This window comes from Hesperophylax consimilis, chromosome 3 (genome assembly GCF_061612785.1).
Source record: "Hesperophylax consimilis isolate HC1 chromosome 3, BYU_Hcon_1.0, whole genome shotgun sequence".
Taxonomy (NCBI): domain Eukaryota; kingdom Metazoa; phylum Arthropoda; class Insecta; order Trichoptera; family Limnephilidae; genus Hesperophylax; species Hesperophylax consimilis.
Window position 1 is genome coordinate 15,281,825 of NC_142838.1, and position 16,385 is coordinate 15,298,209.

At 36.0% G+C, this 16,385-nt stretch overlaps 1 protein-coding gene and 1 non-coding gene across 2 annotated transcripts in view; both read left to right on the plus strand.

Annotated features, from left to right (window-relative positions):
* Positions 1 to 1,186: 1,186 nt before the first annotated feature.
* Positions 1,187 to 16,385, plus strand: part of LOC149425015 (cell adhesion molecule Dscam1-like) — a 394,348-nt gene continuing 379,149 nt past the window's right edge. Inside the window, exons 1-11 of the mRNA XM_089647487.1 lie at positions 1,187 to 1,316; positions 2,170 to 2,314; positions 2,508 to 2,656; positions 4,520 to 4,727; positions 5,392 to 5,564; positions 5,659 to 5,729; positions 7,018 to 7,273; positions 8,342 to 8,488; positions 9,888 to 10,046; positions 11,769 to 11,898; positions 12,547 to 12,755. Of these exons, the coding sequence (XP_089503613.1) occupies positions 1,190 to 1,316; positions 2,170 to 2,314; positions 2,508 to 2,656; positions 4,520 to 4,727; positions 5,392 to 5,564; positions 5,659 to 5,729; positions 7,018 to 7,273; positions 8,342 to 8,488; positions 9,888 to 10,046; positions 11,769 to 11,898; positions 12,547 to 12,755 (1,774 nt within the window). The 5' untranslated portion in view covers positions 1,187 to 1,189. The remainder of the gene's footprint in view (positions 1,317 to 2,169; positions 2,315 to 2,507; positions 2,657 to 4,519; positions 4,728 to 5,391; positions 5,565 to 5,658; positions 5,730 to 7,017; positions 7,274 to 8,341; positions 8,489 to 9,887; positions 10,047 to 11,768; positions 11,899 to 12,546; positions 12,756 to 16,385) is intronic.
* LOC149425016 (U2 spliceosomal RNA) lies at positions 13,400 to 13,592 on the plus strand. The gene has a single exon (XR_016305720.1). It is a non-coding gene; the product is annotated as a U2 spliceosomal RNA (small nuclear RNA).

Genomic DNA, 16,385 nt, shown 5'->3' on the forward strand with positions numbered 1-16,385 from the left:
AGTCAATGTCAATGGTCTGCGGTTAGTCGATGGTCTGTCGTCTTTAAGTGGAAATTCTTTATTGATTATATAGTCAATGTCAGTGGTCTGCCGTTGGTCGATGGCCTGTCGTCTTTAAGTGGAAATTTTGTAAATTGGCGACATCTTTCAAATTGGTATTCCCAGACTTACCTATTAAAAGACCTGTTTAATGGTAAGAACAATTCGTGCATTTTAAGTACATAGATGACGTTATTGATATTGCGGCGCTCCCGATTTAAGCGTTTCCATAGTTTTTCCAATAAATATAAAGAATGGGGTAATTTCACAAACTACGAATACAGTTAAATATGTGAATGATTTAAAGCTGCGGTTCCCAAACTTTCTTGCCCCGTAGACCACTTGCCGATTTTTTTCCGTCGACCGTTTGCCTGCCGAATATTTTCTTAAACCTATTAACGTCAAATACGGTAATCATTTATTTTTTCGTGAGAACACTACCTTATTAGAGTCTTATATCGCCTTAATTCTGACAAGAAAGGGAACATATACTCATATTTATATACCTATGTTTATTATTGGTATTATGTATGTAATCTGTGTTTGGTATATAAGGTTATTTACATAACTCCTGAATGTTGATAATGACTTGATGTAAATAGGGGTCCGCTCGTGTGTACCCCTTTTTGAATCTCGTGGACCAATACGAAGTGTGTCAAAAAATACAAATATATAGTAGTATATTTGTATGTAAGGATATAACGGCCAACCTTATGATTCCAGAGATAGCCTCATTTTTGATGTCAGTGCCATACAAATTTTTCTTAAAAAAATGATAACTCCTTCATTTGTACACGCAATTGCTTCATACGAAATTTTATAGCATAGTAATGATCAGCAGAATCCATTTCTAGCCAAAAAAAATACCCTTGAAAATTCAAGTCTCTATGTCTATGAAAGGCGAATTTCAGCCCACTGTGCGGCGTGACGTCAACGTCGCTGAATTCACAAATAAAAACGACATGTCATTTTTGCGAAAAATCGAAAATTACAAATTTAAATTGTTATAGAAAAATTGTTCGTCAAAAAAAAAAACAGAATTAAAATACCATCATTATAGGAATGTCTTTCAAAAAAATGTCATTCTTATTTATTTTCAGGTGTAACTCAGCTAGACTTTAGGCCGATAGTGGATTTTGACAGCCGGCAAATGGTGATGCTGAACGGGTCGCTGGTAATTCCAGCTACGGCCACGTATAACGAGGGCCAGTATCTCTGCAAGGCGGAAAACGGAATTGGATCCGGCCTAAGCAAACAGATATTCGTGACTGTTAATGGTTTGTATTTTAATCAGAGATTGAATCACTTGATGAGAAAATTGTTTTGTGTTTTGTTCGATGAATTTTTTTTGTATGCAGTAGTATCTAAAAATTTGTGATTGGAAAATAATAAACAAACTTACGTTTTATTCAAGGTTTTTTAAATTTGAATTAGTTGCCTTGAAACCATATTCGAAAACTTGTTTTCCGTTTGGAATTCATTTCCTGATTGATAATCTAAATTTTGATATGTTAGAGAATGAAATACTACACGAGTAAGCCTTAAAAAACCGCGAAAACGTCTATTACCTTAGAACCTCTTGCTTGTATTGTTAACTATTAAAATCGTGAAAATAACGTAAAATGTGAATTTAAATAACCGATATACAAGAAGCAATTAAATCTTGTGTTTAAAAAAATTATGGTCCTTTAACCAGGTTTCTAATTATTCACCATGCACATAATTGATTTGAAGAAATTATGAAACATTGTTGCACGGAGAAAAATTAGTATGGCTGATTAATTAAAATCCTGTGACGGCACGCCATTTTCTAAAAACTATGAGTACATTCAGAATGTATCTGAACACGTGTCCACGCAGCTGCGCTTATTCTAATAAATATAAAGACGAAATGCGAAAATATAATTGTTTTGGACATCCCAATTACATTTTACCGACAGGTCTTTACGAAACCTGACAGTTAATTCGTTAAAGCCCCGCAGTCCCATTTTTAACCGAAACACAAACAAGTTGGCCAGATTTTTAAAAATTGGCAATATTTTTTATCAGTAAGTTGTCTCCGTGTTAACTTATACCTTTTACGGTGTGTTATACAAAACAATAATCTTGTATTGCTTATTTTTATCGTAGAACCAGCACACTTCGAAATGACATCCAAAAATATGTCTGTGAGGAGGAATGATCCCGTTACACTAATATGTGAAGTATTTGGGGACAACCCAATCAAAGTTCTATGGACACATAATATGAAAAAAATCGATCTGAACACTTACAGGTAAGAATTACTTCAACCGGATGCTTATATAAAATTAATATTTACTCCTTTACTAATAAGCGTGTTTATAATTTTACACAGCTGATAAACAACCGGTAAATGGGTGTTTATCATTTGTGTATAGTACCTACACCCAAGTAAAGTGCTAAGGAAAATTTATTGTTTTAACTTACATGTTTTATTATACTTTCAGGATCAGCATGTCAGAAGTTAGAACTGAGTCGGGTTTGAGATCACAATTAAGTTTGAGTAGAGCTGAGAGAAGAGATTCTGGGATTTACAGGTGCCAAGCTGAGAACGCTTTTGGCAGGAGTGAACATCTAATATACGTGTCAGTTCAAGGTAAAATTAACATTTAAGCAAAGTACAAAAATAAAGTACAGGCAAATCATTTTAAAGGAAATACGTTTGAATTTAATTGTTCATACCGATCGCATAAAAAGTATAAAAAAAATTCCGAACTTGTTTGAAACACCTGCACGTAGTTCCTTCTTACCCATTGGCAGCTATCGCTAAAGAGTGTTGGAGCAACACACTCGCTAAATTTCGATCAACTAACCACCAAAAATCAAATCACATAGCAATGTAGGTCATGCCATAGGCCATCTCAACATGTTCGCTACGATGACTGAGCAGGGGTGCCAGGGCTCATGGAGTGAGGTTTGTCTAGATCTTGGAGGCGGATGCGCTTGCACACCTACTGCTAATTGCATCGGGAGAGACTGGTTGAGGGAGACCTTTTAGCCTCAACAACCGGACTCTCTCTCGACCCTTCGCCTTGCACGGCAGTGGGGGGGATGGTTTTATACGTCAATCACTCCTACATTCATTGATCCTCAGATTCTTACCAACCCCTCATACCGTTTTCCTTCCCAAAACTTTCTTTCCTTCCTTTCTCAAAATATACCCTTCACACTGTGGAACATATAAATGTAATACTATAAAAGTATTAAGCTAAATTCAACCGGTTCGAAATTTCGTTATTGTATCACGTGTCATAAATTACATAGAGCGAGCGGATTCCATATCCCTCATCGAGAAATGTCGCTTGGGAACATCAATTATTTATGCGCACAGAGCACGAATGTTGACCATAGTACTGAAATTTCTCCGAAACATGAACGGCGTCCACCAATGCCTGGTGCTAGGCGGAAATACCCGAAGATACAATACATTTATTTGTCGCGCCGAGATGGCGTTCACATTTTTTGTAAATCGACAATTCCAGCAGGTCTAGTGTTTATCTAGCATAGGGGATAGACCGACAATATCTTTAGCGCACTTCCCATTTTTGTGAGTACAAGTCGCCACTGCTCTTACCCCGAATATTTTCAAAAATAGGTAAGTAGTTCAACTTTAGAATCTTGATTCAATTCGGCAATGTTATTTTTTTTTTTTTAATTTTCAGCTTCGTAACAAAAATTATTTATTTTTAATAAAACAATTTTTTGATCCATCCAGTACACCACTACATAAGCAAGGATCTGTTTTAAATGATTTAACTGTATAATACATGCTAATAGGTATTAAAGTCATATTGAGAATTATTAATTTGGCCCTTTCACTCGCAAACATACTAAGTTCCGAGTTCGGTTAGGTTAGGTGTACGTACATAGCGTATTGTATGGATTTTAACATTCTTAAAATTAATTATTTCTAAGGAGAAAACCATTCAAAAGCAACACAATAAAATTAATCGTGTTATGTTGGCTGTAATTTCACGATCATCGGATGAATTCGGTTTTCGATTCAGTCGAACCAGATTTAGTTGTTGACTTTTCTGAAAAATATTTCGACTCCGGGTTGTTGGTCTCCTCGTTACCAAATTAAATATCATCTGTGTCATAAAATATACTATTAATAAGAAGCTGAATTGATAAATGCGTAGGGTTCCCACATCAATTCTCTGCTCAATTCTCTAAATTGTATTAGCAACATTGATAGTAGGAATTTTTCAAATGTTTTCAGATAATTCGTAACCCACAGCGTTTGAATTGATTTAAAAAAGCAGCATTCGTTGATTGAATAATACACTAATAATTGTGAGATTTAAAAAAATTGTATATATTTTAATATCAATTTTAAGACACCACCCAGATACAGAATTCAGAAAAAAAATATTGAAATAATCATATAAGTATAATCGATGCAGTGCAGCAATCTGCTCAAATCAAATGGATCTTTAATATCTTGGTTTGGTTCCAGAGCGCCCTGACCCGCCAGTCTCTCTCCAAGTTGTGGAAGTTGGGGGGAGAACGGTGAAGGTTTCTTGGCTGAGAGGCTTCGACGGCAATAATCCCCTGTTGGGGTATTTGGCACAATATCAACTGCTGGGTTCGGTCAACAAAGATGATTGGCTATCGGCAAATGTGGTGAACATTACACTTGAGAATGTTAGAGTGTCATACAACAGGTAAATTGGAGATAATAAAGATATTTTTGTGTACACATTAGTTGGAAAATTATATATTATATAACACTCGTGCTTAATTGACATTTTTCTCTTAACGAGTAAAATGTCAACTCCATCCAGAGATCATCAAAAACGAGGAAATTAAATACCTACCCAGGAACTAAAAAATGTGAAAAAAATCGCACGAAAAGTCAAACCTCATGACCAAGGAATTTCCTAGATTGGCTTTAGTTCACATCTCTGTTACTCTGGGACCTGTTTTCCGCGTTGCTATCCAATTTATATTGTGAGGCTGAAAGTATTGAGGAGGGGAAGGATGGGAGAGTAAATTGCTATTCATATCTGGTCACCAAACACGGCCTAAGCCATTTCGAGCAAAGATTCAATTCTGAATGGTAGTCACACACTAAGGCGATACTTAGAATATCTTCCAGTATGTAACGTGCCACAGTCTGTATTAGATATATATTCTTTAAAATGTTAAAAAAATTGAAATAACACAAATTCTTGCAACTCTCACAAGATCTTTGGTTACGTTTCAATCTTGAATTTTGTACGTTACGGTCAATGCATTGACTCGAATTAATTAAAATAATATAATATTTTGATCACAATAACAAAATAAGATAACCTCATAGTAATAATTATTTTTATTTATTAACAGTGCAGACCTTGAAAGGCATGGAGGAGTCGTCGGGCTCTCGGAAGCTATAGTTTGTGAAACACTTGTACCAGGCCTGCACCCCGCTACTGCCTACACTGTGCGCCTAGCAGCCTATAATACCATCGACCAAAGCACATACTCGGAACCCGTTGTAGTCAAAACTAAGGAGGAAGGTGATTTTTATTTTTTGCAGATTAGTGAGCTTAGTAATGGTATCATCGTAGGTTATGCTGAAAGTACATTTTGTAATATGCTTTTTTATTTCAGCACCTATGGAAGCTCCTTTGAACGTTATGGTGCAAACTGGTGGACAAGGAGAATTGCACGTTACGTGGAAGGTATGACATTACTTCAAATATACTTAATTTATATACCAATCCTGACTTTGAGACAAACCAGTTATTATGAAGTGAAAGACTGGACTGTGGAGCAGATTTCTTGGAGTATTATTTTTGTTAGTATATTATACTTAGTTTTCCTATGTCTTTGTATTATGTATTCTTACTATTTTTTTATAAGAAAAACAAAACATTCCCGGGTTACAAACAGCCTGACAATATTTGAAATTCACCTACTACCACCACAGTAAGCGGAAATTGTTGCTTGTGTTGTGATGGAGGTCTTAAGAACACAAACGCGATGCCAAATTAGCCACTGACCGGTGTGTTGTGTTATCACAATATGGGCACCAAGTTTGGGATATGCTAATAATGAATATAAAATTAATACTTGTTTGAAAAATTCGCATCGATTGATTTGTTTCTGTTCAGTATGTGTCATTGAATATTCTCGATAGATTTTCTCAAAGCAAAGCAAAATGATGAATCATCAAAAGATTAAGTTAATACATGTTTGATCCTTTCAAACCAAAAAACAAATATTTTAGTCGTGTGTATAATTAATAAAGTTTCCTTTTACGTTCTTACGAGTGACGACTTTTAGCTGCCTCTAAATATTAGGAGAGGAATATAGTTATATATATATAGCCTTGAGGGATCTATTTATACGTCACATCGCTTGGTGTCACGATCCAGAAAAACCAAAACTTAAGTCGGCGTTATTCAATAACATAATGTGCTGGAAGACAATGATGGCCATGAACCGCAAAGGGAAATGTACCTACAAATTGCATACCATGCAATACAATACCGCCTTGTCGACAAAACTTTCGATAATACGATAATTTAATAAAACTCTGTTCTCTCCAAATGAATACAAGAAACTGTTAGCATTATTGTAAACGTTCGTATTATATTATATCCCATTGTAGACCATGCACACAAAGATACATAAAAGAGACTTGCCAACTGTTGGCAAGCTACAATCAAACTGTACGGATAATCAAAATTACGGAAAGTTATATGTTTGATGTTTATATAGTTATTGGCACAAAAGTGGAGGGCTGTTGTGCGTAACGATTAAAGCAACACTTTTGCGCATAAGGTTTCGTATCAACAATGGTAAATAGCCCATCTCCCTTTCAATATCCATGGTTTCATACATATCTATCGAATTGAATAAGGTAGACCATTGCCCTCCATGGTAATTTAGACTCAACAATTAGCATGGATCGCTGTACAGAATATTTAACAGTCTATAGAGATGCTAACAATTTTCGTTTCCTAGGCACCTCCACACGACTCTTGGAACGGTGAGCTCCTGGGCTATCTCGTCACCTGGAGCGAACTCAACAGCAACTCCCCTTTTCCAATCTTCAACCCCAACTCGAGCAAGTCCATCACGGTGAACGGGTGGTCCAATCTGGAGGCGATGCTGACGGGTCTGCGAAAGTTTACGCGGTACGGGGTAACCGTGAGAGCCTTCAACGGAGTGGCAGCAGGACCCGCATCTTTGCCAGCTTCAGCTACCACGCAAGAAGGAGGTTTGTTTATAAGTCCAGTTGTTAAGCTAAATTGTGTTAAGCTTGTCAGCTTAATACAATTTGATATACAGCTTGAATCAGCGTTTAACGAGGACCTCTCAAATGTCGAAAAACAAAGTCGTGCTGACTGGTCATTTGATAACAATGTTACATTTTAATTTCTGTGAAACAACCCGTACTTAATATATGATTGATTTTTTATGTATTAGCGCAGCCCGTAAAAAATACGGAATAGTCGCACAGGTCCTTTTGCGTGCTAATATCTCGTCGAAACGTGTTCCACTATTTTCATGCGAGTAGCGAGGACCGGATTTGGTAGTTTCTGGCCTCTGTGAGTTAGAGGTCAAATTGGGCTATTGGAGGGAAAAAATTATTCGCCTCTCAACTTAATTTATAACATTAATGGGGACAGTCTGAATATGTGCAAATCAGTTCCAATTTTTAAAACGACCATTTAAATCATCTTCTGTTAAAAATGTTAAATTATAGTTAGGTATAGTTTATCGCTTGTCTGAATTCTCCAAAAAGCACTTTGAATTTTGAAAATGACAGTCACATTTTTTTAAAGGTATTTGAATTTAAATACATAAAATTATATGTACTAGGGGTATTATCTTTTTCAGAATTATTATCTCAATGGCTTGAAATGTCCTTCAAATGATCGTCAAATATCACAGAAAGATAAAAATAGTTCCGTAGAAAATTTATATTCAAAACAGATTCAAATTTCGTGTCGCCAGAACTCACCTATCAATAGTTTTTATTCTTTCGAGAAACAAGTATAAATTTCCTCTCTATGGTTGAATTTGTTCCACCTCACCTATTAAAAATATTATTACGTCGCGGTTCAGCTTTGGTACAGTGAAATCGTGCATAAGACGGATTTACCTATACGTAAGCCGTGTTTAAAGTCAAGTATTTCACTAGTCCAACCTTACACGCCGCGTAATATATACACCGCGTTTATATGTAAGGCGGGCAAAGTAAATCCTTCTCACTTACATCAAATTACCTAATACAATTTTTTTACGAAAACTGGAACATTAAATACCTACCTTCCAATTTCAGTGCCTGAAGGAGCCCCTAATAACGTGCTGTGTTCCGCGCTGTCATCACAAAGCATCAAAGTGTCGTGGGAACCCCCTCCTTCAACACTTCACGGAGGTGTCCTTCAAGGATACAAAGTCGTGTACAAACCAACCGATGGGCAAGGATGTAAGTATCCAATCACATTAATAATTTGAAATTATCACAGTGTTCGAAAACTGGTGGTAAACGTCCAAATAAATCTACAATCTACATCACAGAAGTACTACACACAGAAAACCCAAAAAACTTATTTTTCGAACACAGAAAACACGTTTAATTTATTTTTACTTTTTTTAAAGTAACTCAGGGTTAAAAGCTTTAGCCGAGTCTACGGTTTTGATGCATTTTAAGGCCCCGTAGTATACGTAATAAAGATGGTTTAAAAGGGAGAGAGAGTGCGCTTATAAAACACGACTCGTTTGAAATAGAGCAAAACCTTTCAACAAATGCTTTAGTTGCATTTAAAGATAATACAACATTTACTAATATGTATATACTATAACATTTTAAATATCAGAAAAAAAACCTGTTTTTAATAATTTTTGGAGCTTACTTTGCCTTTTTTCAATCGATTAATTAACGTTTTGGCATAACAAATGTATTGATATTATCTTAAAAAATAACTTTTTTTGGAACTTAAAACTTAAGAAACTTGTTATAAATCGGTTTATATTGGGTTTGAGGGGGCACAAAATTTTTTTTGGGCTTTTTTCTAAATTTGACCTAAAAAATTCCTCCTTCGGACTCAATTTACTCAAAAACGAAAGCTAAAATCAAAAAATGTTATGGTACGCAATCGACTCCAATTGTGATTGATAGTTAATTTTTACAGATTCATCAGTTACCCGTTTTTCCCACTATTTCCGGACATCATGTGTATATTGTATATTCTCAATTTCGAAGCTTTTTTTATTCAGGGAAAAGTATTGTTTTATTGAATGCGTGTTGAATTTCTCAATTTTTCAATAGTACTGTTGGCTAGGGAAAATTAGGCAACTTATCGAAATTCGAACATTCCCGACAAATCTATTTGTAAGAGTTACAACAAATAGTTAAGGACTTAGAGAACAAGCCCTAAAAACCATTTGTTCCTTTTTATTGATGAACAATGAACATTATCATACTGCTAAAAATAATAACAACAAAAGCACACACATTAGTGGTGAGAATACCTTTCTACGTCTTATTCTTCTTATCTTGTACCAGCAGTTTTTCAAATTATTTAGATGTGGAATTTAAAACAACGCAACAGAAAATACTATGTAAGGATTTTTTTTGAAATAAAGGTGCACATCACCAAAGGACTCGAGGGCACCCACCACTTTCCTGAACCGTTTTAAGGACCAGATGGATTCCTCTATCGGTTCTTACGTCAAGACTCTACTTTTGTTTAAATGAAGCTACTATTAAATTATTCTAAAAGCCCCGATCACCAAATTGATCACCAAAGAACTACTAAAGATTATTGCTAACATCAATGTTGATTTTTAATTTTCTCAAACTTCTAATAATATTCCCCCTAAAGCACCCGGCGTAAACGGCGAAGTCAAAAGGACAACTAGTGCGGAGACCTACCTGCACGGCTTGAGGCGCTATACCAACTACACGGTGCAGGTCCTGGCTTACACCGCGGCTGGGGACGGAAAGCGCAGCGCACCTATCTTCTGTCTGACTGACGAGGATCGTAAGTGACATTGTCATTATTTAGATGTTATATTTAAGGTGTAAAAGACGTGCCTGACCCATTCCTGAGCTTATTTGGGGTAACTATATACTAATGTAGATGCCATTTTGGTTTGTGGAGACACCTAATTGTCAGCCTTGCCGGCTACGGTCCCGTTCCAGTTTTGGATAGACGGGGATGGGATGGGGCGAACCTTTAGTGAGCTGACCAAAATTTTAACCAAAGCCTTTTTTAAAATTAGAATCACAAAACTAAAATGTGCTACAATTTTTACTATAAATTGCTGGTTAGTCCGTCTGTATACACAATTTTTGGAGGTTTGTTTGAATGTTTTTTTTTCTTCTTTTTTTACGTCTTGTATGAGATTTTGTGCCTTCCACACAGGAGTATTTTTAATGAAAAGCAGGAGAGCAAGTTCTGGAGAAAACGTATGAGGAGCGGGTAGGAATCTGGGGGTAAGTGTGTCCTAGAGTGACAGGCATCCAAGAAAGACCTGCTGGAGACATCAAGATATCTCACTCAACCAGTCTCTCCCTTTCTGGTCAATCACCCCGTGAACCCGTGCACCCCTGATATGTCACCAAACGTAGCAAACAACTAGGGGCCTTTGCCAGAGATGTTGGCTATCCATTAAATGGTCCCGGGGCGATGAGCTTGTGATGAATTGAATCATGGAGAATTGAACATGCAATTGATTGAATTGAACAATGAATTCTGAATGCATGCGAATTTCGGTACGTACTTAATAGGTAGATTTTACATAATATTTGAATGAGTTCCGTTTTTGAAGTGTGTGGGTCGATTTTGAAAGATGGATTATTATAGCAGAGGAAATGGGAGAATAGTAGCGAAACGCTTGGGTCAGATAAAGGTTCAAGATTGGGTTGGACGTAGGAGTAATGTGCTGTGGAACTGATGTTTTAGTGATTGTAATTTGAGGATAATTAACAAGAAAGGGAGAGGATAACATACGGTTATTATGCCTCATCTTGTACATTATTCCCCAAGTGTATACATATCTGGCTGCTATCCTGTATACTTTGAAGGGGAAATAATTAAAGTAAAAATTCTTGAAATTACTATTTCTTGAGCTTTTTAATTATAATTACTATTGCCGTAATTTTTACCAAAATGTTGACGATAACAAATTATTATAAGCTTTATTGTTATCCTTTGTGCTATGCATAAAAACCTTGTCTTATAAACATTAGTTTATCATTAAAAAAATGTTAGCGGCTTAACGTAACAGAAGACTGAGGACATGATGTTTTAATCTTTTGAAATCGAAAATCAAATACTCAGGGCCGGACCTATACAGGTGTAATTGGAGCAATCCGCACAGGGCGCTGAATTACCAAGGCTTTTATAAAACCTAACAGTCCCAACACATCGCACTGGAGATTATTTTTCACAAAAACGGTGCTACACAAAACACAAATCATCCAAATGTAATTGGTTTCAGTGTTCACCTACTTTGGCGTCTACTGTTTTGACAAGGTGCGCCAAAATTTTACTTTTTATTTCCTAGGGCTTGCCCCGATAAAAAAACAAGTGTCAGTACACTCTTGGTGTAGAGGTATACGATTTTTATGAAAGAACCAATGATTACTTTCATCAATCGTGGTCGATTAAGTGATAGATTAGAATAATTAATGGATTACATATTATGTAAATTAATTTTTTAAATTTTAAACAGATGTTTTATGCCCTTTTTGCCCATAGTTCCGGGGCCCCCGGCTCAAGTGAAGGCTCATGCCCTGACGACGGAGTCCGTGGTAGTCAGTTGGCTTCCCCCACTTCAGATGAACGGCAGAATTGCACATTACACCGTCTACTTCAGGGAGGCTGGGAGGTAATTAACTTGTACAATATCATTGCATTGGAATATGATTTTTTCGCAAAATTCACTTTTTCTCAAAAAATAATGGAGCTTCAACAAGTCAGTGTTAACAAATTATTATAAGCAATAATTAGTCGCCTTAAATATCCATACAAATTGAAAATATTAAAAATAAATGCCGCCGACGGGAATTGAACCCGCACCTTCTGGACCACCGAGCCAAATAATTCAATATATACTAGTACATCAATCAACAGCTACTATTGCCATTTTTGGTCCCTGTGCAGAAAACCATGACTTTGACATTAATTTCAAGGAGTTGACGTGTCGAATTAGGACGATTTTTACTACCCCATAATTACGCAAATGAATTCAAGAGCGAGACAGATCAACAAAGGGTGATTCGGGTAAATAAAGGGTTGAATATTTAGGGGGATTACGAGATCGTGCTATATTAGTAGGTACGTATCTAATTCATCTATAAGTTTTAGGCATTCGAACGAATGCTCCTAACTATTCCCAAACCTTGATACCTTTTATTTCATGAAATGAATCTTCTACTGGGACCAATTTAAGATGGTTAAAAGTTTGATGTGAAAATAGAATCGATTGATGGTGTGTTTATTACCTGAATGAACATGATGTTTTTTCTAATTTCAGGGTAGGAAAGCATTCAACAATGACAGTGTCTTCCGATGGCACCAGTTCATCTCCCGGAGTCAACAGTATGCCCGGTGTGGGTGGATATTTGGCTACAGAAGTTAGAGGAATCCTTGAAAATCGACTTTACGAGTTCTGGGTCTCTGCGTCTACAAGCACGGGAGAGGGAGAACCCACAGCTATTGTAGCACAAGGAACTACTGGAAGAGGTACTACTTTTAAACATGCATAATTTAAAATTTTATTACAAATGTATACATAGTATTTAATAATAAATATACATAATATTTATGTGTAAATATACGACGTCTAGCGAAATTTTCCACAACTACAACATTTTATGAATTTGATCGTTTCAGTGACTTTTCTCTATCGCAAGTATAATTTAGCCAAGAAGCAAACCACTTGATTTCAGTAAAACAGTTTCACTATTCCTTCCATAGATGTCACACACAATTTTTATTTTATTTTCTATTTAAATTTAAACCGAATTAATTAATTGCGTTTTTCACCTCAAAGCTAAAAATCTCCAGAAACCAATTTTCGCCAACTGACCACACTTTTATTGACCATTCTAGTCATTCATTAAAACGTCGGTAGATGGGCTGAAGGCCTCAAATGAGCCCGACCGTGCGGGGTTATTAAAATTATCTTTTTTTAAACTTTGTTTAGGAATGGACTAATAATTTATTTATTGAGTATTATGATAATGCCTTTTTGGTAAACTCAGCTTTAAAAAGGCTTAACAGTTTTAATTCACATTACTGTTACAAGATAGCACCACTTCCGTTCTTAGTTTATTTATGGAAAATTCCATAAGGCCAATATAAACCCAATTTTCTCACATTAAGGTATCGCTTCTCGGCCTGTTGGCTAAGATCAAAGTGTAGTATCTGTTCTTATCAGCTTAATATCTGATAGTTCCCGCAATGCGGGACCAGTATATTAAACTGATTTTTGGAATGTGACGGGATGTTCGGGGCTTGCTCCACTCCTGTCGCGGGTTGGCCCGGCATTGCAGTGCCGCTGGGATCGGCCCATCTTTTAAATAAAGACGAGTAGCGGATATAGATATAGAGGTGAGTCCTTTGAGTACTTTCCGATATTGCGTACATTGAGTACACTCAGACAGGTATAATCAAATACCCGGTACACAATACTTTCAAATATTTTATATCTACTTTGAGTATCTGGCGACTGGGGACTAGGGGTGAGTCCTGTGAGTACTTTCCGATATTAGGTACAGTACATGAAATTAAATTAACACGTTTTCCTCCATTGCTGTCTGTGTCATGATACTTGCAACAACTGGTACAAGTTCAGTTCAGTCAGTCAGTGTTTCAGTCACCACACATTCGCTGTATTTACTATTTGCAGATGACTTGAAACTATATCGTTCAATAAAAAAAATCTTGACTGTATTCTCCTTCAACGTGACATTGACTGCGTCTCAAACTGGGCCAAAATAAATGGCTTGAACTTCAGTACACCCAAGTGCAATATCGTCTCGTATACAAGATCAAAGAAATCGCATGTATTTGAATATATAATCAATGAAATTATTCTTCAACACCTAAACCAAATCAAAGATCTAGGAGTTATTTACGACAGCAAATTAACTTTTCACCAACACATCGATGATTTAATAAGCAAAGCACACAGGCTTCTCGGCTTCGTAATTAGGAACTCATATCCGTTTCGTAACACAAAAACACTGACGTTATTATATAACACACTAGTCCTAATCCTAAGTGTACTTGAATCAAACTCGATCATCTGGGCTCCACATGAATTAACATACACTTTACGTATTGAAAGAGTCCATAAATTTTTTTAAGGTTTTTATTCTCGCGGCTCTAATACCCTTGGTCGTTACCCTTGGCTTTACCCATCAATTTATATATTAGGTATGACCAATTACCACTCCCTAGAGACACGTAGAGGTATTGCTTTGCTTAAATATTTTTTTCAACTAATAAACTGTCACTTATCTAATAATGAGATACTGGCCCAATTAAATTTTTTTGTACCAGAGTCTCTCTTTCGAGGACGTCATCACAATCTTCTATAAAGTAGAGCAAGTCGCACTAATTTATTTGTGAACTCACCTGTGGGGAGAGCTACGTGCTTTTTGAATGCGGTAGATAAAAAAATAGATTTATTTTTTGTGTCCTATAGCGTATTTGCGGGATTTTTGGCATTGCATATACAATGCATAAATGGTACAATTATAACGTCATAGGCTCTATTACCTGTAATTGTTATAAATAAATGTACAAATTATATATAAATAAATAAAAGTTATTCTAGCGCCCTTGAGGTGATTTTTCACGAAAACGGCCCTATATAAATTAGCCAAATATTACGTGAGAATAAATACTTGTTCCCAAGTATTTCGCACTTGTACCTAATTTCCTACCTGGCGTGCAAGTACATGTACCAAATAGAACGACGAGACATGTGCTGGCGCCTGGCGGGATAATATTTGGGAATAGGTAAATAAAAAAAAATAAAAAAATTGAAACTTCTCTAAAAAAAAAACCAATCACATTGATCTCCATAGATACATTTAACAAGTTTAAAAAATATATATTTTAAACACCACTGTTTTATCCTTACACTATAATACCCACGCTCAGGCTTCGCCTTTGTGGGATTTTTTTGTTACTCTTTCATTCTATATTACTATGTATGTACCTGAATTGTATATGTATCAAAAATTTTGTTAATAAAAAAAAAAAAAAAAAGGTGGTAGGAAAATTATGAAATTGGAAGATTTGTTAATATTTTATGTAAATACCGAACAAGAGTCTCAAATGCTCCCTGTATCATAATTGAGTCTGGAAACTGTGAGATAATGGCATCCCCAATCGTGGTATATTGTAAGGCTGAAGCTAGTGGGGAAGGGAATAAGGTGGGGAAGTACCTGGCTATTCAAATCTTGTTACCAAACTCAGCTAAAGCCATTTCAAGCAACGTTTCAATTCGGAATGGTGGTTTTACACCAGGGAGATACTGAAAGTATATCCCACTCTGGAACGTTTTGCAAACGTACTATAAAGTATTTCCAATTAATAAATTGTGAAATAACGCTAATTAGTCCACACAGCTTCCCCAAAGATGACATAGGCCATGAGATAATAATGGAAAATGAATCTCCCTTTGTTATATCTCAATGTCGTTTGTATTTTTGCTCAAAAAAATATTTTTACATCTAGGGTGGGGTTGTCGAGAAAGAGAAATTCTGAAAAAAAGAACCAGTTCCTCAAAATTTTCAGATAATTTACAATTTTCTTATTTAAAAGGAACCGGTTGCGAAAACCGCCGTTTTCTAGGAGACACAACGGAACATGTTCCAAGTAACCAGGACGGGAATACCGACCATCTCTAGATCGGGTTCGAATTGCGACAATTGCGACCGTTACCTTTTATTTTCTGCATGTTGGGCGAATAAACGAAGAAAGGAATGTAAGGAGAATATATGAAGCAAATGTGAATGCTAGAAGAAGTCGGGTACGCCCAAAAAAGACGGGACACGATCGATTGAACCAAAAAAAAAAATTGGATTCGGGCCATGCAGAGTCAGAATAACAGAAGAGTATGCATGAGACGATGTATGAATGGAATGAGCCAAGGAGTATATGCCAAGACCGAATTGTTTGGCGGTCTGTCCTGATGGTCTGACGTGATAGTTAGTGAGTTAGTTAGTTAGTCTTTTCCATGTTTCGTTGAGATTTTTTAATTTAATTTACTTCAATGACTAAACAATATAAATAATTGTTTTCAGTATTTAAATATTCATATTATTCAACCTTAATTTTATTTAAAAAATAGCACTA